Source organism: Argopecten irradians, chromosome 11 (genome assembly GCF_041381155.1).
Source record: "Argopecten irradians isolate NY chromosome 11, Ai_NY, whole genome shotgun sequence".
NCBI classification, from domain to species: Eukaryota; Metazoa; Mollusca; class Bivalvia; order Pectinida; family Pectinidae; genus Argopecten; species Argopecten irradians.
The window spans coordinates 9597621-9621970 of NC_091144.1; the positions used below are offsets into that span (position 1 = coordinate 9597621).

General features: G+C 35.8%; 1 protein-coding gene and 1 long non-coding RNA gene across 3 annotated transcripts in view; one reads left to right on the forward strand and one right to left on the reverse strand.

Moving 5' to 3' along the window:
• LOC138334712 (uncharacterized) overlaps positions 1-24350 on the forward strand; it is a 228754-nt gene that overhangs the window by 187193 nt on the left and 17211 nt on the right. The gene's annotated exons all lie outside the window — the stretch shown is intronic.
• LOC138335717 (integrase/recombinase xerD homolog) lies at positions 5206-7144 on the reverse strand. The gene has a single exon (XM_069284876.1). The coding sequence runs from the start codon at positions 6490-6492 to the stop codon at positions 5566-5568; it is 927 nt and encodes a 308-aa protein (XP_069140977.1). The 5' UTR covers positions 6493-7144; the 3' UTR covers positions 5206-5565.

Below are 24350 nucleotides of genomic sequence, written 5' to 3' on the forward strand. Positions count from 1 at the left end.
TTTGTCAGCGGTGGAGCATCGATCTTTAATATATGTATATATATTTGTCACCGTCTATCATCGGTACAGCGGAAATATATAGCTACACTCGAAGCGACAGCACGTAATACCGATTATTATATCAATGTTTTTAGGTATATAAAATTAATAATGCTTATCATTGCCTGCTTTAGGAGTTTCAAAAACTATTCTATGTTCATTAAAGGTATAAACACTATGTGAACTGAATAAGTCACTATAGAATTATGTGACAATATGTATGGTGTACATTCGGCGAGGTGTATCTCTGAACGCCAACATTTTTATATACATATATAGTACATGCAACATCTACATTAATTACCTAAAGATTAAGTGAATTTATGTCAAATATGGTTTCCAAACTTTAAAAATGTATTACTTGCACTTGACTGACCTTTTTAAGTTAACAGAACATATACTATATTTTGAAAGCTGCATTAGGATGCATCATTTATCACAATTATATAATTTTCCTGCTTTCTTATCCTAAGATGGTATTTCTAGATCAGCGTGATATAACATTATAATGTAAATGTCTGTCTTTATAGTAAAAGAGCACCCAATAATTAAACTGTTGTCCGTTAACAGCGCAGTAAAATGATATATTTTGTGCATGTTAGAAATAACATATAAATTTCTCTCCTATGGTTGATTTTCGGTCAAACATTGTTATTAGATACAAATCGGTATATGTACTATAATCTTTAAACAGAAAAAGACGAAAACTGTTAATTTGGTATTCTGAGCACTAAAAGTTTCCAACATTTTGAGAATTACAAAACCTACAACATATGGACTTGAAATAATTTTGCCAGTATTGCAACATTATATTAACATCTATAATGTGTATTAAAATGAATATGGTTTAGACCCAAAGTAACAGTCTTCAATCTCATTTCATTTAGTATTTTTACATTATTGACTTCTAAAAATATTTTGTATCTAAAATACATATAGAGCATTAAAAACCAATAATATATTATAACCAATGTTTATTAAACGTCATATATGTGTGTTTGTGTCGGCTTCGATAGATTACCAACTTAAACTATAATGAGCAGGTCAAAATTTCCGACAAAATTAATTTAAACTTTTATGATATTGTTTTTCTCCACTTATTTTCTAACCGAATACTTAACGCTGTAAGTCTATGCGATACATGTAACAGAAATCAACTATGCACGGTCACAAGAAATGAAAGTTGGCTAAGAATGTAGCCCTGGATAACTACTATGTCAATACAGAATACAGTTACATTAGAATATACATTGATCGAGAAACCTGTTTTTCTGATAAAATTGAGATACTATTTGTAAAAAGATATTTCACCTGGAACCCAAAATGCATTGTTCTTAATATAAATCCGCCTGTGGCTCCTTATTAGTTCATAGGATTTACAAAGTGTATGATTTTATGATATATATTGAAGGAATTATTTCCCAAAGCCCACCAATGTTACCTTACCTTATGTATTTTAAAATCATGTTACGATGCATTAGTTGAGTTGAATGTAAGAAAACCTAATTGCAAAGTTAATTGGGTTCATCATGCTAAACATGAACTTTGTAATTTGGGTTTTAGTTATGTTTGGACTAGGCAATATGTACTAAATGAAAATATTTTTTCGCAATTGTATGCTCAACGTGTCCATGATGTATTCATTCAAGAATTACGCAGTGCCTTTGATGTTTCTTCCAAATGTTATTTATATAAGCATATCGCTGATACCTTTTGTATCCAGTATTAATTAACTAAGCCAATTAACCCTAGATTTAAAAATTTATTAAGTAAATTCCGGATGCAAGGACACAGCCTTAATATAGAATCTGGGCGCTATAGTAACATTCCCAGGAGTCAGAGATTATGTACAGTTTGTGATAAGAATGATGCTGAGGGCGAGGTCCATTTTATTTTACTTTGTCCTGCATATTCTGATTTACGAAGGACTTATATCAAGCAGTATTATTACCGACATCCGAGTGTTTACAAGCTTAAAGAATTGTTTTCGTGTAAAAGTGTAAAAAAATTAAATAAATTGAGTAAATATTTGTTTCATGCTTCGGAAATGAGGGAAAATCTCCTCTCTGTGAAACGTTATAACGAAAGTTGACTTACCTGTACATTTATTTAACACCTAGCTATTTAATCATTGATTAATGATTATTTATTTATTTTTTGAAGTGTACTTTTATGACGTCACATATGTGGTGACGTCGCAAATACATTTATTATTTTTGTATTGTTCCTCCTTTATTAAGATGTTTGTTACGAACTTACACGTCAAGGGATTCTTTATAATATATTTATGTGTATGGGATTGTCCTCCGCCATCTTATATATTATATATTATATGTGAATTTTGATTTAATATAATTATGTATATTGTTGCCTATATGCTGTATCGCATTTGGTTATAATAAAACTTGAAAAAAAACCTATGATACTGATTGAAATACAGGTAAATCTCAGGTGACTTTACAGGTGAAAATATAAAGACAGCTTATATGAAACGGTATATAATTGCCATCCTATTGTTTCATAAAACAACACCTAACTGTTGATACATATGTTGGCGTTCAGAGAACACCCCGTTGAAATCGGACAACAATTTCATTTTATACCAAATATTCGACCTGGCTGATCTTAATTGTATATTAGCAATATGTTGTATAATAGCGATACTATTGCGATGAGACCGATATAACAACATTATTTGTACTATAAATGCCGTTTTCAATACATAATCTAGTCGTCTTGTGTATGGAGTATATAGTCATATCAAAATAACGTGTGAACGGAGTATAGCAGGAAAGGTGTACGGAGTAAAGCAAGTTTGAAACATTTTAAAACGTGTTCGTTTCGGGGAATTTGCTATCTTTAAATAATTAATCGTAGCTGGTTTTGCAATCAAAACAAAGATTTGGGTTGTTTATTAAATTAAGGTTCTTTGTAATTTACCAGTATTACAAATACAGCAATATCGTAAAGCATTTCGGACCATTGAGCCTCTTGAAATTCTCAAAAGCTAGCATTTTGCTCATTTAAATTGACTGTTTAGAGAATAAGATCTGAAAGTAATGTCTACTGGCGGAGAACTAGAAAATTCAATGATTTGCATATGAAAACAGGATCCACGTTCATAAAAACAATTTTAGACCTAAGTTCATGGTAAGCCAAAAAATACATGTATGAGGTATTTTTGTAACGTGATTTTTGATTTTGCTACAAGTATATATGTCTAAGCACATGAACTCGTTCCTGGTGATGACATATATAAGATGGATCACGGCTATTTAAATATTGTGTAATCGGTAATGTATGTAAATAGACGTTACCCATCTTACATCTATAAATCTCTGACCACTAGGGAAGAGTCCAGAGAGACTGATTTAGACTTAAAACTGTATTGTGATCTTTTGGCCAGGCGTCTGTTTTACTAAGCTTGGGAATATTTAATGGTAGCCTTAAAATTTAAACTAATCAGACGTGGTATTCCCATCTCTCAAGTCTTTGCATCAAGTTACGCGAAAGCTAGAACTTCTTAGATATAATTGTAGGTGGTGTATAGGCATTTTCATAACTTCTTGCGTTAATCTCTGTAGTCACCTATTTAATTTTCATATTTGTTCTTTACCGTACAGCTGGTCATTCAATGTTATCAAAGTTTTCGCGAGTTAAACTGAACGTGAGAAAATTAAAGTTTGGCGGATTTTGTTTGGGTCTGGTCTTCAGGCATCCTCGATATTCCAAGGGTTCGGATCACTTACGATCTCTACACTCCTGAACTATCTCATATATCCTGGGATACCTCAGTAATTACTAGATGCTATACAAGTTACTGATGATTTAAATAGCCCAGTCCTGCTACAGATACACAAAACATACAACTGAAAGAACATAAGATGTCTATGAAAAAGCACGTTCAATAACCCAATAAAAAGTATACTAAGGAGCAAACTGGTACAGTATCATGAAATATTAAGACATACAAGAATATCCATCCAAACCGAAATTTAAAAAAATCCAAACCGTAGCTCACCATTTCAAAGTATGGACCCAAATACGCAACATTGCTACGATAATGCATCAATATTTTGGACAAGAATTAGTATGTGCATGGCACACTGATAGCGGAATAGTGTATACCTGAAAACTGTCGCTTCAGAATTTCCGCTAAAGGGCGTTTTCAAATGTAATTTCAACAAATCTGACGACACCCAATGTTTATCGGCGTGGAATGCAATTATGCCAAAATTACCATAAAGGGCGTTGCATATACATCATACTGATATCTATAAATGCATGTATACACCGTTTTCATACTATTATCATCTGTAATTTATGGAAATCTGAAATACAGTTTTCTTGCTGTCTAGATATACGGATACCGGCGCGGATTCCATACAGTGATCCTTAATAGATATTAACCGAAGAGGAGTTATGCATCAGTATACCGACTCTGAGGAGTATATATATATATATATGCGACGAAACAGTCGAATGGTTAGCGAGTCAGTATTTCAGATAAATCAAATTGCAGGTGGAGTTCAAATCCTTGAATCACTGCCTTTTCTTTTCAGTAAAAAATTATTTTCCCAATATAAAATTTGATTGTTAACTCAATCGGAACCCTTCCCGCGACATACACTGTACATTGTGTATAAATTATACTTCCTCCATATACAGGAATACATATTATGCTCACCCAACACCTTCCCTCTCAGATCGAGCTTATATAAAATAAACCAAGCCCGACACCCAACCTGAAAACCGCTTGTGGGTGACAGGAGGTGTACCAGCCCAATGCTTAAGGTTTATACTTCGCTGGGATTTCTATTACATTGAATAAAAACCCGATCATCAACCACCCATTGATCATTGAGATTGCCTAAAGATGCTAAATACGCAAAACAAAACGCAAACCGGCCTTGACAAAAACACAGCCATGTATATGTTATATGTGTTTTCTTTTTATGTATATGGAGTTGTGTTTTCTTTTTATGTATATGGAGTTGTGTTTTCTTTTTATGTATATGGAAACCATCACATGGACACGGTTCTTTTTTACTTACATATATATATATATATATACATAAAAAGAAAACACAACTATAAAACAGTTTTTTAGTTGTGTTTTCTTTTTTTGTATATGGAAACCATCACATGGACATGGTTCTTTTTTACATATATATATATATATATATCAATCTTACCTAAAAAGGTTAAATTGAATAGGTCGTTCCTGTAGCTAACCGAACGCTAGAATGACCAAACCTCGCTACCTGATACCCTGCTAGCCCACCTAATCTCATTGGACGAATAAAAACCGCACGTGCTCTACAATGCCACGTGTACGTTATGTAAATGCATGACAAATATTTCCCGCTATTCTACGAAACGCGGGAAATTTAAAAGTCCTCCATATACTCTCTAACTATATAACTAAATAACAACAAACAATTTGTATGCAGTTAGCTGCTCGGCATCTAGATATAAAAAAGAACGGGAAAGGGTAGTCATAATTATCTACAAGTGCATATTAATCTACAGCCCTAGTTGCTTCGTAACTTCCAATCTGTTCTGGAGCGAATCGACCACGTAGCCATCTTTTGACATATCGCTTCTCCATCTTCCGTGCCTTCTCCAGCACCTTTCGTTTACATTGCCATTAGCAGCTTCTGTAGCACCGCCAGCCCTAAGAGAATGTAACCCTAAGTCTAGTCCTTTACTTACCTCGTTTAACCTCTTTACAACGCATTCCCTGGCCCTTGTATAGCTCAAAGGTTTTTGTTTATATATCTGATTGCATTCCGCCTTACTACGAAACAGTGGTTTGAACAAATAATCTTTTGAACTCACCGTTGCTCCAAACAGACCCATAAACCTTTTTAACATCAAATAAGGACATGCCACAGTCTTACCTTTCGCAATCACCACCTCGTTTCCTAATCTATATTGATCCGTTTTACTCTTTCTAATGTTTAACTTCAAACAAGATTCATGAAATGCCACATCCTCGCATCGCAACTCACTCAACTCATTGTACCTTAAAAATCCCGCAAAACATAAAACAATCATAGCCAAGTCTCGCACCACTGAAATGTCCCTAGAGTCCTTATGAATATCACACAAACATATTAACATGTTCGCTGACACACAGTCCTTCTTCCTCCTGGGCACTCGCACCTGCCTTTTAGCGGCCTCCATCAAATTTTTAACAAAACTGTTCACTGTGGGATCCTCGAATCCGTTGATCGAATGCGCCCATTTAATTCCGTAAACTGCGGCAGTAACAATGCTACCAGATCCGCCCGTATCCAAAATATGAGTCAAGTATAAGGCTACTTGTACCGGTTGTGCGGGAAGATGACAAACGTTGCCCTGTTTTGCGAAAGCCTCCCACCTTTTAAACGCGTTATAATAATTTTCAACAGTCTTGTCGCTCCTCCCTTTTAAATTGAATCCCGCCATTTTCTTGGCCAAATCGTGTGTCCGGGAGGTATGTTGCCATGTACGCTTGATTGCCTCGTCTATGTTTGTGAGTAGCCCGACACCTGAAATCACAAAAGCAATATGGATCAAAACCTCAGCTTTAAAGCAATCATCTGCGGACCCCCGTCCCTACCAAAAACCCCGTTCTTTCCTTTTCCGGCAACTACACTGCCCGAAGGTGATATTTTATGCTCTTTCACGAAAAACGCGTATTTGTCTCCCCTTGGAGCTATCACAGGCCAGAATGGAGCAGAAGTCCAGTATGGCACTACCAGAGTACCCATGGCTTTCTCGTACATCATTTTATCAACAATCTTCGGTATCAAAGCAGGGGGCGGTACTAGCCAATTGTTCTGGCCAGCCCAGACCTGACCCAGACCGTCTATGCCCGCTGTCCCAGGACACCACCACCTCGAGTTGAAAACCTCACATTTTGCATTATTATAATTAGCGAACCTGTCTACTGTAAACTCTCCCCATTTCTCATTGAGCTCAATGGACACACTGTTCCGTATATACCAGTCATCACTGTCAGCCGTCTTACTTTATCTATCCGCCAATTGATTATCCGCCCTTGGCACCCAGGCTGGCAACAATCTAAGACCTCTGCTAAGGCAATCCTCTCTGATCATTACAGCCTTCTCATTCAGTATCGGTAACTTGCTACCATTTACCAATATAGAAGCTACATTCTGACTATCGGTATACCACAACACCTTCTGCCTACCAGGCATTGCCTTACCAGGCTTCCATTGTAATGCAAAAGCATACGACGTACAGCCTCCAGTTCTCTCCAAGTTGAGCTTTCCTTGCTCTCTGAATCTGTCCATTCACCCAGAACCTCACTTTTATTTACGTGCAATATGTACCCCCGTAACCTGTAGCAGAGGCATCGCTATACACTATTAAATCATGCTTGTAGGACCTGTCTATCTGAGCACCGTTCAAACTTTCAACATTGTAAAACCAAAATCGTAGTTCGTCTAAAGCTTCCTTTAATATCAAAACGTTAGAATCCCAACTTGCCTTCATCATCACACTGGCATACATATGCCTCGTCATCATTCTGACGACAGGACCCATAGCTACCTTCATAGCGATAATCTGACCTACTAGTCCAGCCAACTGCCTCGTTGTCATCTAGCATCGATCACGCGATACGTTATCCAATAGAGTACGTAACGCCGATTTCAACCTCTCTATCTTACTGTCCGATAAAACCAATCCCTCCGAGAATGATTTCAACCTCTCTATCTTACTGTCCGATAAAACCAATCCCTCCGAGAATGACCAACGGAACCCCAACCATATAGCTTCCTGACTTGGCACCCAGCTACATTTTTGCTCTGCAATCATAAACCCAAATCTTATCAAATCGACCTGTACCGACCTACTCAGGTCGCTAGCCTCAGCTGCCGTAGCTGTACCCCCGATGCCGTCATCAAGATACATGATAACCCTGTGACCCTTTGAGCGCCAGTATTTGACCAATACGTGGGTGACTCTTGTAAAAATATACCCTGTTGTGGAAAGGCCAAATGGCAATACGTTAAAAACGAAATATCTCACCTGGCCGTTCACGACCCAAGAAAATCCTAGAAATGTTCTATGATCTGGAAAAATCTCGATATGGTGATAAGCTGATTTGAGATCGAACGTAAAAACCCAGTCACCCTTCCTAAACAAATCTATTGCTACTGATGAATCATCGTACCTGAACCTGTATTTAAACAAACAAGGGTTTATGTATCGACAATATAAAACCAAACGCAACTTCTCCTTGCTAGCTAGAGTCAATGGATGACCACCTTTGGAATAGTATCTACTTCTCTTATACAACCTTTCAAAAGCAATGTTTCTATCTCCTGCTGTACAAAACCCGCATTGTCATATGCCGATTTATTATTTCTTAAAACAATGCAATCCGGCATTGAATACATAGGTAACCTATAACCGTCACGTATCACATTTAAAATATTCGAACATGCATCTATACTCCCCCATTCATGTAAAGCACTACGCAACATTCCTACGGGTGACCTGACCTTCGAACCTGACCTTTCACATGTCGACCCCACTACGGTAGTAAAATTACCCACTGAAGCAGAACACGTGTTTCGCCCAACATATCCTCATACGCTACACATACGTCGCTCACTGACAAACGTGCTTCCACACAAAAACAAAAAGTGTTACTTTTCTTATTTGTGCCTTTCTGCATACAGTCTACCCTCCAGTGACCGGGGTTTCCGCACGCGAAGCACAATCCTGGTCGCCTGCTCGCACCCGCCGTCGTCGTGTCCGCTGCACCCGCTTGGCTTTGAGTGTGTTGTCTCGCGGGGGTACCATAGGGGAAATAACGCTTCTGTCGAGTGGTTCTCTGGTTTTTTTATCTTCCGTTGCGCCCTAGCCTCTGCCCTAGTAATCCGCTTCTCGTCCTCGGAATCTTCCACTAAAGCATTTGTTTCGTATTCCTCGACGACTTTCCAACCAGTTTCTGATGAGTCGGCCATTTTTATCAATTTCTGCCTATGCTTAACAATGTCCATACCTTCTGCTATACTGGCACTAGCTCTCTCCGTATGCGTATTATGTAAAGGGTTTTCTTGTAAAGATGAATGCGCCTCCTGCAATTTCATGCGGCAATTTCATGCCGCTAAATTGAGGAAATTGACCGAAAGAGAATTTTGCACCACGATCACAAAGGCGAGGTCGTAAATACCTCTCCAAAAACTGTGTATTGTTTGCTTCCTTTTTGTGGAGTCCCTAAAGGAATCCCATGGGACTTCTTTGAAGGGAGCTAGAGGTGGTGATTTTCTAAAAGTGTTTGGTGTCTTAAGCCAGAAAAGGCTTGTTGTCATTATGACAACCGTGTCTGGTAATTTTTATGACGTCATCAAAATGGCGGTCATATCAACCAAATATAACAACTGTATAAACACATAACACATTAATTCCAAGCAAATATTTTAAAAATGATATATTTTTAATGATGTATTTCTTTAATGCTTTTTGTGATTTTCTGTTTTTGAGTTATGTGAATAAATCGTAATACATTTCTTCACCGGAAGTGAGGAAAAAAAATCATTAATATACAAGATGGCGGCCATAGCAACCATTTGCAAGGAAAACACAAAATGCCATTAATAATACAATGGTTGGTTTTGTCAGGAGGAATAATTTATTAAATAGAAGGTTGTTGCACAATTATATGGCAATATGATAATCAACTCTCTTAATTGAAATACATTCAGTCAGAAGTATGGTAATAATAAGTATCCGAAATGGTAACAATAGCAACCATTTTAAAGGAAATATAAAAATGGTGTAATTATCACAGTATTTTTTTCGGGAAAATAATTTTGAATGTAAAAGGGCTGATGTAGAGTAATTCATCAATATGATCATCTAATCCGTATAATTAATATATACACTCCAGTCGAAGTGGATATATTATCGGAATTTAAAATGGTGAACATAGCAACCACATCTTGTAACAACTGATGGCAGAAAACATATCAAATTATATACAGTGTTACACATATTCTCAAAACCTGTTTCTATTAAGTGTATATAATGTTGCCTTATATACAATGTAAGAGGCCCACTATAACAGCCATTTTTTAACATCTAGATTATAATTTTGTGTTCATATTCGTTGAAAAATCTTAAAATTGATGTACAATGATAGGACAAGCAAATCATTTACATCGAGTTTTATAAGGGCAAAGGTTAATCTTAAAAACATTGCCTTAGGTATTTTGGCATATACAAGTGTATACCTGAATTATACAGATATAGACTAACCTTAACATAATAGTCTTCTGAGTTTTTCTGAGTGCACTTGCACTTATTGGATGTCCAACGACTTGTTTGCACTTGCATATAATAAGTTCAATCATTGCAGCTGGTGCAGGAGGGAGAGTTGTCATGACAGGAATATAGTCATCATTTTCTTCTTTCCATCCAAACTTAGTAGGTGATGGAAGCTTAGGGCACGCAATGTCGTCATTGTTCCAAATGATGGCCTGAAATTGGGATCTTAAGATTGATTGTTTCAGCGCTGCGCGTGTTGGTGGTAGTTTTTCAGCCTCGGCTTGTTTTTGTTTGAACAACCACCACAGCAGTTGTCCAATATCTGTGATGGATGTTTTTGGACAATACAGAGAACACGTGAATTTTTCGATCTTGATTTGCATTTCTTCTGTGATATCCGTCTTTCCGAGACTCGCGAACACGTGCTTTACTGGCTCATCAGTAGACTGAAATGCCTTCCAAAATGAAAGCTTGCCTTTCCCTGAAAATGTTCCCATATCCTTTGTAGATGAATGCGACAGCAGTTTCCCTAAAGGAACATTGGACAGATTGGTGTTGTCAGTTATATGGTAAGCAACTGACCCCTTCACTCCCAGTCGCCTTCGTCTTGTGGCATCTTTTAAAGACATCATACCTATCAAACACTTCGTTGTATTTAAGCAAGTACTTCTTGTTAATAACATGCATGAAATGTTCAGCTAAATCTTGACACGTCTTCACCCAATGCGGCTTCCCCATCGCTTGTACCTCTACCATACCATCTACAACGGCTGTGTTATAATCATCTGTTCGAGGTTCGGCTGTCGGTTCAACTTTGTTGTTGCTGGATATATTTTCACGGATACTCATTAGTTGACTTTTGATTGAGCAATGTAAAAGATTTCCGTCAGATGAAAACAATGCGCGGGGAATTACAGATAATTCGTAGGTGGCAATGCTTTCTTGAGCATTTATTTCTGGTCGGGATCTTGCTGCTATTAGTATTCGAGCAAACAGTCCTCGATCCTCTCGCAGCTCTATCATAGTTTGATTCGCTGTAATTTTTATCCTTTTGCAGCTTTCTTTCCATGTTTTAAGTTTGGTTTTCTTCATCAATGCCCACAGAGCCACTTCATTAGTTCTTATGCGTGCATTCTGGAATCGCTCATGTAGATGTTGTCCTTCTCCTGCGTAGTCAAACGGGTTTGTAAATGTCCTCATGACTTCCGTAAGAGTCACAACACTTTTCTCCTGTCTCGATAAGCAAGGTTTGTTGTCCTGATGATGGCTGGTAAGGTTGTTTTGTTGTCCACAGTCACTTACTTCGTTAACTAAATGGGAAAGCTGTGGTGAGACAAGAAAGAACCTGGATCGGGCTGTATCATTCAATCTTATACCCACTATACCGCCGGAGACTTTCATCCATCTATTCACATGTTCAAGGGCGTGATCGGCACCAATTGCACAATATGGTATTTCATTTTTGTTCCCATTGCAAATTCTGTCCAAAATTCGGGATCATCCTCTTTGATCGCGCGCATTTCAACCAAGTACAAGGGAATCATTCTTGTATAATTCGTTTTATCCAAAGCAAAGAAATACTTGGTAAAAAGCTCAAGCGACTGGAAATACAATTCCCAGCTGCCAGTGTGAAACGAGCGTATGAATTGAAGCATTATCAATACCATCTCCATGTACTGTATTACGACTGCCATGGGCTTATTTGCTGATAGTTTGTCATAATCTTCTAGTTTTGACATGATGTCTAGCTCGACCAAAATAGAGACAAGCTCGGCATGGACTAGCTTTGTGTTTTGGCGTTTTTCAAATGCGTTGTCCAACTCTTGAATCTTAGCTTGTATACTTTCTAGAATCGTCGGGTATTCATTGAACAGTACCTCTGTATACAGCTCAAATAAAGATAGTAAGGTCACTGTGTGTGCCTCTACAGCACGCTTTACATGTCCACCGTCGATAATTTGTTTGCAGGTTGTAGAGCTATACATATTTACTTCAATCCAGCAGGATTCGAGCCCACTATTTGCTATGTAAGACCCAATGGTACGAAGCATTGCCATTACTGTGTGGAGCTCTCCAGGCCGAAGTTTCCTGTGGAAATCAGCATTCTGCATGACCAGTTGTGTGGCCGGCTTGAGCAGTCCCATGTCGAGTGTGATGACAGTCCTTTTGCCTTCAGCAACTATGTAATTGGTGATACCCTGAGCCTGTGTCAAGGCAGTAAACAGTGTTGAGCATTCATGTGCTGGCGCAGTCAGAATTGGCGGAGTAGCCACAGACGTTATAGACATACCATCGGCTATGTTTAAATTGTATGCACTCCATGTTGGGATATTCATTGTAAGTGCATTTTCGGTTTTTTCCGACACACAGATTTTGCCAATAACCATGTAATATCGGTGATAGCCTGTGACAGTTTAGAGCTTGAAGAATGTTTCAATGGTTCTGCCAAAGGATACATTGGGCAATCTGGTTTGGAATTGGCTGGTACTGGACATGGCATCACCTATGTTATTTTTCGCAGGCAGTTTGTCCAACTGGGAAGAGTCTACATCTGGATGAATCCTGAAAACATGTTCATCGTCATCTTTATGTTTACGTTGATATATCGCCATTGCTGTTCCGTGCAATGTTCTTTTTCCATCCGGAGTATCTTCAGAAAAATCGCAGTTGTCAATAGACGTGTTTAACGAAGTTAGACGGGACAAAATATTCCATTGTACTGATTGATTTCTCTGATTACTTGGTTTGCTATTTATTTGGTTTTCAAGCCGGAGAACACCTTAGTAGTCCACAGAAAGAGACGCTGAGTGCAGAAAATCAATTAACCGTTTACTACGTATTGATTGATGTACAGTTGCGCCGACTGACAGTTGTAGAGGCCATTCTTTGGTGTGTCTTAGTTTGTATTCAGTTGATGACAAACAAGCAAACATGGTGTTCTGTGAAAGTGCCATTGCCTTTGAATCGATTACAGGGCAACTGGAATCATTTGTCACATATTTTTCTGGGCCAGAAATTATCCATCGAAATAGGCAGTAAAGGTCTGAAGGAATGTGATTCCCTGCAAGCAAATCTTTATTGAAGCTTCCTGAGAAATGCCAAGGCTCTGACGATAGGATGCATTTCTTATGTTCATTGCTACACTGTAGATATCTTTATGTGTATGCTTTCATCAAAATTTTCTGCTTCATAGATTGCCTTTTCTCTGGTTGCCTTTCGAAAAACTCGCTCTGCCTCGTTTACGTTTGGAGGCTTACTGAACTCCAAATCTATGATTTCATTGATAAGAAGTTTTTTCAACGATTTTCTTGAAATGTCTGATGAAGGATCACCATTCAAGCGTCTTATATTTTCAAATGTATTTTGAAGAGTTGCAATGCTGAGAATATATGTCCATCATTTAGGAGGTCTTCAACCAGGGTTAAGAACTCTATTTCTCCAGCTATTACCGTAGTAGAACAATCCGTTGTTTGCTGTTATTCTCGTAGTACATTAGACACAGATGTCGTCCAACAGTTTTTGTGGTACATTAATCTATTGCGTGGGCATCAGAGGGATCTATTGAAGTGCTTAGTCTTACCTTCAATGCAGCATCTGTACTTTTCTTCGTGGCTGCCATGAGATTTCTTCCAGCATCCATATTAGCAACCTAAATTTACAAATGCTGGATTTAGTTATAGCCTATTGAAATGACATGATTTAAATATCATTATTTCATAGGTTATATGAATATTCATACATTTTAATCGCAGACAAGTCTGTTTTAGAATAGAGTTTAATTTTATTGTTTACATGGGCTTTGAATTCCTACCACTCTTTAGTTAATTAAGCGATGCATTACAATGAAGTATGTTTGGCAATGTGATTTTTGTCATAGGATTCAAAAGTGAAAATTTAATTTACATATTATTATCATATATTTACCTTGTGAAGAGGTAAACGTTTTGTTCCAAATCTTTGACAGAAGACGCACACGTCCTTCTCATATGGTTTTTTCAAGGATCTTGTGAAACTTTTGTTCAAGTTGACCTCCTCATCACACGCTACACCTTGTCCGTCAGAAAGGCTCTTTCTGAATCGTTCTTTGGCTCTATTGATGAGTGTTTTATTTACTGTATTCTGATAACAAGAACGATGCCAAGTTGCATTATTGTCAAAAAGAGAAAACGAAGTGTCTGATGATAATCGGGAAAACAATTCAGTTTATATACTATCAGAATATCATGCGCTTTCTCTGATAATATCAAACACTTTCATATGGTTTTTAGGGGCTTCAACCAAAAGCTCTTCGGTTTTGCTTTGACATATAATGAAAGCTATGTAGTCAATCAAACGTTGTTTTAGCCTTTTAGACTAAAATAGAGAAAAAAAGATAATTTTACATCTTTGCCACAACTTCAAAAACGTTATATTTGAGAAGGAACTAAGTTGTAGTGGTGAACTAAATCCGGAAACAAAAACCGGAATTTTATAAGCTCTAACCGACAGTGGTTCTAATTTTACATTCTCCTCCAGAATAGTTTATTATCCGTAACGGGACATTACAACATGCTTTCTGTTTGGTATATGGATCGAAATAATTCAATGAAGCCAATTGAATATGTTTAACTTATAAAATACATGAACTGAGACTTAATGTGCTACAAATATCTACATGAATGCATATGAATATAAGGCTCATACTGCAAGTGATGACGGCGGAAAACATAACACTGCTATGAGTGGACAAAATATATGTTATATGCTAAATCACTAATTGAAATTATATTTTTTTTTTCATTTACATAATATTATCTTAGTGTCTGTTGAAGTGAACAAACTTAAAAACAACACGTAGAGTAGCATTCCTCTTCTTAAGGTAGGGCCATACTTTTGAAAACCGCGCCAATTCATATGACGCTTTACCGGAAGTTGCGGAGGTTGTTTTGAATTCCAGAATGGTTTCCGATACGCCTACGACATCCCACTTGGATATTTTTTCAATATGTGAAAATCGTCTACATATAATATTGAATCTTTAAAATCATTAAAAAATCAAATAAAATCAGTGAAGTGAAAATTATATGCTATCTCTGAGGTTTTTGCGTTCCCTGTCGTAAATGGGAATGGATTTTCAAACACCGGAAGTGCCGTTCGTCGCTATAAATGATAAGAGGGGACCCGGCCGGACCGAAATTCCGGAATTCTAAAAAAATCGCAAACGGATTTCCTTTAAACACAAAATTTGGAGAAAATCATAAAAACAAACAGACATAAACCATATATACTATCACAAAAACATATGAACTGATGTGGAATGTTTTTTTGCGGCATGATTTTCAAAAAATAGTCAAATATGACCCATCTTAGCACTGGATGAAATCGGGGTAGGGTTGTGAGTTACAAACTTCAAGCTTACAAAATTGTGAAACTTTGAACGAGAACCTCATGTTTTTTATGATATTTGAAAAATATATTATCTTGGGCATATCATATACAAATATTGTGAAATTGACATGGGTTTTCATTTCCTTTTTGGCCTATTCATTGATTTTTTACGGGCGAAAATATGGCAAAACATGATAATTACGTATAGAAACGGTCCTGGAAAAAACAAAATTAGTTAGCATTTGTAAAAATACAAGAGTTTTGTATATTGTTCTATCGTTAGAAATTTAGGACAAAAAATTAACAGGATTGAGACTACATTCACCCTAATATTACAGAAAACATAATTTTATAAATTTTTCTATTTTCGGCCAGCAAATTGACGTGGATGGTATATTTCAAGCTCAAATATCTCAAAATGTAGTTCGAGAACACCCATTTATCTTTACAGATTTGAAATCTACATGAAAAATGCAAGAAAATAAGACCTGTTAGAAAAAAATGACATGGGTTTTCCCAAAAGTATGGAGCTACCTTAATTTCATATTTTCCCGGATAATAACTTCGACCGGAAGTTCTTCTAATAAAATTTCTCGGCCCAAACACGGATAATGCAGTTCCGGAACTTGCATTTAAAAAATACAGTAAATTTATTTGTGACCTCTAAATACATATAAACCATGTCATTATACCCAATATTGATTGAAATAATTGTTAAACATATAAGATTTTCGAAATTTATAAATCTTGTAGTTATAAAGCCGTTTTTGACACAATTCTTTTCTTTTTTTTTAAGAGAAATTTACATTTACATAACAAAATAATCGCAAAATATGGAATATAGATGTTAAAAGTAAGTATATTTTTTAAATTTATATATGTGTAAATTTAATATCCCATTCTCAATTGTATAACTAAATCACGTAAATGCTGTAAGCCGAAAGCAAACTATCTGGGCGGCCATCTTGATGAAGTCATTAAGCGCACGTGACGCACCTGCGCGAATGACAACATGCATTTTTTTGCTACACTTGATCTATACTATCAATTTATTATTGTCTCTTACTTCCTTCAAAGAAGTCCCACGAGAGCCAACTATCCGCCCTTTAGGACTCCACTATTTATTTTACCGTCAATTTTACGGACATATATGTATAAAATATATTTTCCGAATATCATGATGTTTTTGTATACCATACGCGTATTATATACAAAGGCGTCAACTGCACTCTTGCGTTTTTTAAATAATGATGTAAGGAACCATCGTTTCCGCAACATTGATTTTATGTGCCCCTGTGATCCAGGACCCATCCAGTCTTCGAATGTAACAAACCCCTGTGGTCTTACAAGTGTACCCATGTTCCATACCATACAGCTATGCACGGACGCAGGTTGCATTTGATAACTAATTCTAACTCGCGCATGTGCTCGAAACAGGTAAGTTTTCAAATACTTACCTATGCTCGTGCATTGTAACGGGCAATACGTTCATTAACAATTGATAGTAATAATTGCCAGAATAACCCATATCAGGGATACCAGAATATTGTCTCACCAACGTTAACTAATATGCAAACACCCATGATAATGTACCCAGGGCATCTGCCACCCCAATCAGCTCATGTACAACCGGTGCCCACACACAGTTCAGAAACTACCCCAGGGTGGGCATTGTCTCTTATGGAAAAAGTAGAGGGCATAAATAAGAGATTGGGAAAACTTGACTTGATAGAAAGATCCTTGAGTGAAGTCAAAACTGATGTTAAAAATCTTGGCGACAGAGTGGGGGAGGTGGAGAAAAGTCAACAGTTTTTGAGTGATAAGTTTGAGCAGGATAATAAAGAAATGAAAAGTCTCAGCATGGAAATAAACTCTATGAAAGCGCACTTAGATACCACCCTGTTGCAATGTAAAAACCTATCAAAGTCAGTTGTTGATTTACAATCACGTTCAATGCGAGACAACTTGCTGTTTTTTGGAATTCAGGAAGTGAACGAGTCCGACACGACAGTGCGCGAGGACTGTATACAAATATACAAATAAGCTTAACATTGATAACGTTGCCATCGACCGAGCGCACAGATTTGGAGAGAAACGAGGCGGGAAACCGAGACCAATTGTTGCTAAATTCAGTTCATATTACCAACAGGAAGATGTACGTAAAATTATAGGAAACAGATTGGGTCGGATATCTACATAAGTGAGCAGTACCCGAAGGAAATACAAGCTGTCCGTCAAGAGTTATGGCCCATATGTAAAAAAGCGCGCGATGAAGGGAAGCGGCGGGCCTCGATCGGTAACCTGTATACAGGCCATGCTACCCACACGGAATGTGAAAAGTCCACAGAAAGGACGAGCTGGGAAAAAATAGGAACACACGCAGAGATTGGACACAATAAGAGACATTTAAAGATAATCTCATGGAACATTAATGGTGGTCTCAATAATAAATTAGATAAAAAAAGCTTTTACTAATTATATAAGTACATACGATATTGTATTTTTGACTGAATGTTGGATAGCAAATGATTTTTCTCTTAACTTTTGCGGATATGATTGTTTTTGATATCCCATGAAAATTGACAAGACACGCACAGGGAGGAGGTGTTGTTATTTTGATCAATCAAAATCTTTAAAAAAAATCACAGTTGATAAAATATTCAAGTAAGGGTGATGTTATGGTTTTTGCCAATTCCAATTACTATCAGTATTATAATTGTGATTTATTTTTTTTTGAAAGCTGTATTGCTGAATATTCAAGTAAGGGTGATGCTATGGTTTTTGGTGACTTGAGTAGCAGAACACGTACGGATGCTGATTTCATTAGACAAGATTATATAAATCAGAATATACAACAACATATTTGCAAAGTTTTATTACATATGATACAGATGTTGACATTGACAAAAGAATTAATCCTGACACGGTATTGAATGAATATGGTACAAGACTGTTAAATCTATGTAAGGCATCTGGCTTAAGAATAATAAACGGAAGAAATAAATTTACTTTTTCCAGTGATTCCAAGGTAGAAGCGGTAGAAGTGTAATTGATTACCTTTTTGTGCATCTCCAGCTAATTTCAATTATTGATAATTTTATTGTCTAGTTTCACAGAATTTTCAGATCACGCTCCTCTACATATCCAAATTAAATCAGATTTATCTGGTACATTTGATAATGTTAATGTAGATCTATCAGGTACTAAGAGGTCTGTGTATAAATGGGACGGTAGTTTTAAGAATCAATGTGTTACAGCAATACGTGATAATATTGATAGGATTAACGCTGCAAGTAATATTGAAGGGGAAGTAACTCCTGAGTCTATAAACACATGTGTTTACACTATCTCCGTTCACGAAAGTAGAACAGGCTGATGAGCGACCTGAGAGGTCAGCACGTACGAGGTCAGACCAGAACTTCCGGTCTCATTCACGTGTTTCCGAGGAAAACAAACCATGGTTTGATGAAGAACTACAAAGATTAAGAGGTCGGTATTTATATAAGTTAAAAATATTTAATAGAGATAAATCCCACAGTAATCGTCAACAGCTACAAGCAAGTAAACGAGAATACAAAATTGCAGAGAGGAAGCGTAAAAAATATGTATAGGAAGGTAAGGTGATATATTGGATCATTTAAGGAAACATAACCCTAGATATTTTTATAAAAAAAATCTTCTAGAAAACGAGTTAACCCAACAGCACATATATCTAATTTTTATGATCATTTCAAAGAGCTTTCTGTTAATAATAATGACCAGGTTCACCATGATAATACGGATGACTCTACTGTGTTTGAGGATTTAGATAAAACCATTACCACTCAGGAAATTGAAAAGGCTATTAGGGGGTTGAAAAGAGGTAAATCTCACGGCCTGGATGGCATTCTTAACGAATATCTTATCGAATGCAGTACAAGTATACACTTGAATCCTGTTCTTAATAAAATTTTCAATAATGTTTTGAACTCAGGTTTTTTCCCTGAAGCTTGGTCAACTGCTGTAATTATACCAGTTTATAAGAAAGGAGACCGTAGTGACCCTGCCAATTATAGAGGTATTAGTCTTCTTAGCTGTATGGCAAAACTTTTTACATCAATTTTAAATAATCGTCTTATACAATGGTCGGAATCCAACAGTGTTGTTACTGATGCCCCATTTGGGTTTCGCCCTAGATTAAGTACAGTTGATGATATTTTTGTGCTCCATTCTATTATTACTAAATCTCTTAATGACAATAAAATATTATTTTGCTGTTTTGTAGATTTTAAAAGAGCTTTCGACTCTATAGATAGATGCAAATTGTGGTTTAAATTATCTCAACTTGGAATTAGAGGAAACTTACTCAAAACTATTAAATCAATGTATAACCAAGTAAAATCTTGTGTAATTGTAAATGGGAGATGTTCAGATTTTTTTGTAAACAATATGGGCCTCGCTCAAGGAGAAATTATGTCACCGATAATGTTTTCGTTGTATGTTAATGACTTTGAAAACTATTTTATAGAACATGGAGTAAATGATTACCAATTTGGTGAGTTAAGCCTTTTTCTCATGATGTATGCTGATGATTTAGTTTTGTTTGCGGAATTTGCAAGTGATTTACAAAACATGCTGGACAGCCTACATAATTATTGTGAAACGTGGAATCTAACTGTTAATGTTGAAAAAACAAAAATAATGGTTTTTAGAAAAAGTGGCAAGTTACGTAAAGAAGATTGTTGGTTTTTATGATGACAAACAGTTGGAAGTTGTAGACCAATTTACGTATTTGGGAGTTGTTTTTAAATTTAATGATAATTTAATGCATTACAAAAAAAAGTTGTCAGAACAAGGGCGAAAGGCTGTGTTTGCTTTGTTTTCAAAATGTAAATCTATGCAAATGAATTTTGTTACTCTTTTAAATTTATTTGATACATATGTTAACAGTGTATTAAGTTATGCATCGGAAGTCTGGGGTGGCTGTAAAGCTCCAGATATTGAAAAGATATAGCTTGAATTCTGTAAAAAGGTATTACATGTTAAAAAATGCACATGCAATGTAATGGTTTATTTTGAACTTGGGCGTTTTCCTCTTTTTTACACCAGAAAGTATCGAATGATAAAATACTGGTTGAAAATTATAAATTCTAATAACTGTATCTTAAAAACTGCCTATAATGTTTTATTGAATTTACCAAAATCGAACAATGTATTTAATTGGGTAGAATGTGTTAAAGATATATTGTACAGTCATGGTTTTGGTGATGTTTGGGTAAACCAGCATAAAGTTGTTCCTTCAAATATTTTAGCAATAATCAAACAAAGAATTAATGATATAGCTTTTCAAGAGTTGTCATCTATATTAGAAAACTCTTTTAAGTGCTATTTATATCGTCACCTGGTGAATCAAGTTGTTTTACAAACTTATTTGACAATGTATATCCCAAACAAAAATCGTATTTATTGACAAAAATAAGGTTATCGGCACATAACTTGTGCATTGAATCTGGCCGTTTTTCAAATTTAGATAGAAGTGAGCGTGGTTGTAAGTTTTTGTGACCCTCATCGTGATATTGAGGACGAATATCATTTTATTATTATTTGTCCAATTTATCAAGATATTAGAAAGAAATTTATAAAAAGACATTATTGGGAAAAACCATCTGTATTTAAATTAACCAAACTTTTGAGTACTACAAATATAAAAGAATTAAATTTACTTAGTAAATATATTTATAATGCAACTATTTTGAGAAAGTCATTAATGTAATGCTTTGTCCATTCTCCACTTATCCTGTATGTATGTATGCTAATTGTATTTTGATATTATTCTTTGTAAAAAGCAAATAAATTGAAAAAAAAACTTAATGCAAATAAAGAATTTGAATTTGAACAACTCCAATCAAACAAAGGTGCTATGCGGTAACTGTGATACGACAGGAGCTATATATATATGCGGTAACTGTGATACGACAGTTGTCACTTCCGTAACGGATGACTGGCCGCCTGCTGTGGGTGAAGCCGTACGTGATACTTGTGGTACGACAGTTAATTGTCACTTCCGTAACGGATGACTGGCCGCCTGCTGTGGGTGAAGCCGTACGTGATACTTTTGGTACGACAGTTAATTGTCACTTCCGTAACGGATGACTGGCCGCCTGCTGTGGGTGAAGCCGTACGTGATACTTGTGGTAACGGATGACAGGATGCATGGCCTGCCTGCTGTGCGTGAAGCCGAACGCGTATATTGCGGCAACTACGTATACCTAACACGTATTTGTGTTTACCAAGGAGAATCGTTGAGGGTTGTCCTAGATTTTTTATCAGTTACCTGCACACGTGTCAGTATTTATAAGGCCGAGGTAAGTGTAGCTTTATATTACGTATACAATTGTTATACTAGGTATACTATTTAATATTAGGTGTATTCTTTGAACCTACCGCACAGCTCCTTTGTATGATTTGAGTTGTTATCGAACGTATTGGCTGTTACCACGGACGTATATATAAGATCTTTAAAAAATAAAATTGGTATTGTTGAGACAGAATTAAGTGACAGTGATATTATATGTCTTACTGAGACACATTTTAGCCCTACGATTTCTGATTATGAACTTAAAATCTCTGGTTATTCCGAAAATATCTATAGAGTGGACAGAAAAACTGGCCCTGGTGGTGGTGTCTTGATATACTACAAAGAAAATATTGTTACTTATAGACGACATGATCTAGAGCATGATGAACTGAGATGCTATGGATAGAAGTTCACATAGAGTCACATAAATTTCTTTTAGCTTGTCTCTATAGACCCGAATCTCCTGTTAGATATTGGGACATATTGGACACTGTCATTGAGAAAGCCATTGATTAATATGGATATAATAATCACTGGTGACATAAATATCAATATGACCAATCTTCAACCGCACTCCCATCTTGGTAGACTGATGTCTAAATTTGATCTGTCTAACTTAATTAGTGAACATACTCGCATCACTCCAACATCAGCAACTTCAATTGATATTGTTTTTACCAATAACAAAAACATTATAAAAATGCATGCGTACTTCCTCCTATATGTAGTGATTATTCATTGATTAATTTCAATATTTCTTATACAGTTTTTAGAAAACACTCATATCGTAAAAAAATCTTAATTGTCCAGATGCTGATTTTGACAAAATGAACAGAACTATCTTGGGAAAAGATTGGGAAATATACATATATAAAGACATGATGCGAATGAGCTTAATAACATATTATGTGATACAATAAAAAGCCGTATAACTGAATGTAATCATAGTAAATATGTTACAATAAGGCCAAATGATAAAAATGGATGAATAATGATATCAGATTACATATTAGACAAAGAAACAGAGTACATAGGAAAGCAAAATCATCTAATTCTGCACTCCACTTGGACAATTATAGAATCATTAAGCATTGATGTCACTATTTTTTAATTTTATCGGGGTATGAAAAAAAATTGTTTGCAAACTGTGTGAATCCGCGTAGCGGATTCTCACAAAAGTTTGCAAACAGTTTTTTTTTCATAACCCGATGAAATTAAAAAAATAGTGACATCAATACTTATAATTAATTTTACACTCTATTTGATAAAATGAAGTATGTTTTAATGTAACATTATAGTGGTTTTTCAAGGGATTCTTTTTTCCGAATCAATACGCAACGTCAATGTCTCAATTGTGACGTCACGTTAACGTCGGGGTTTCGCGCCATTCTCGGATTTTTTTTTCATAGTGGTATGCAAAAAAAATATTGGCCAATCAGAAAGCCAGATTTGGTATGAAAACAAAGAAAAATTAATTATAAAGAAATGAAACCGTAAGTAAGATACGGGAAGCAAAAAAATCATATGTTGAAAATCTACAAAAATCTCTATCTGATAAATCTATTCCCCCTAATAATAGGTGGAAAATTGCACGTAATGTTTTATATATCAATAATAATTCCACCTCTATACCCTCTCTTATTAATGATACCTCCTTCACTCAACACTCATTTGATAAAGCTGAGTGTTTAAATAAGTATTGTTTATCCATATCCTCTACAAATGTACCTCTGAAGATGTTGAACCACTACCTGAAATTACCCAACAATTTCCTCACTCCTTTTCTGATATTACTATTACTAAGCAGGATGTTAAAGATCAGTTATTTTTTACTAAATTATAATAAACCTGCTGGACCTGATTATATAATTCCTTAAATAATAAATAACTACAACCATCTTTACTTTTCCCTCTTACTCTCCTTTATAACAAGACAATTGAAACAGGTATAATTCCCTCTATTTGGAAGATGGCAGATATTAATGCAATTTACAAAGGTAAAGGGCAAATTAATGATGTTTCTAAATAAAGGCCTATCTGTTACTTCATGCTTAAGTAAAATGTTTGAAAAGATTATTTTTAAATACCTATATAACTACCTCTCTACATATCAAATTATAACTAAACACCAATCAGGTTTTACTCCCAAAGGCTCAACTGTAAATCAATTATTTTCCATTTACAATACTAAAGTTAATTGTCTAGATCAAAATAAAGAAATAAGATACATATTCTGCGACATCAGTAAGGCATTTGACAGAGTTTGGCATGATGGTCTGCTTTACAAATTGCAATCATATGGAATTATATGTAATCT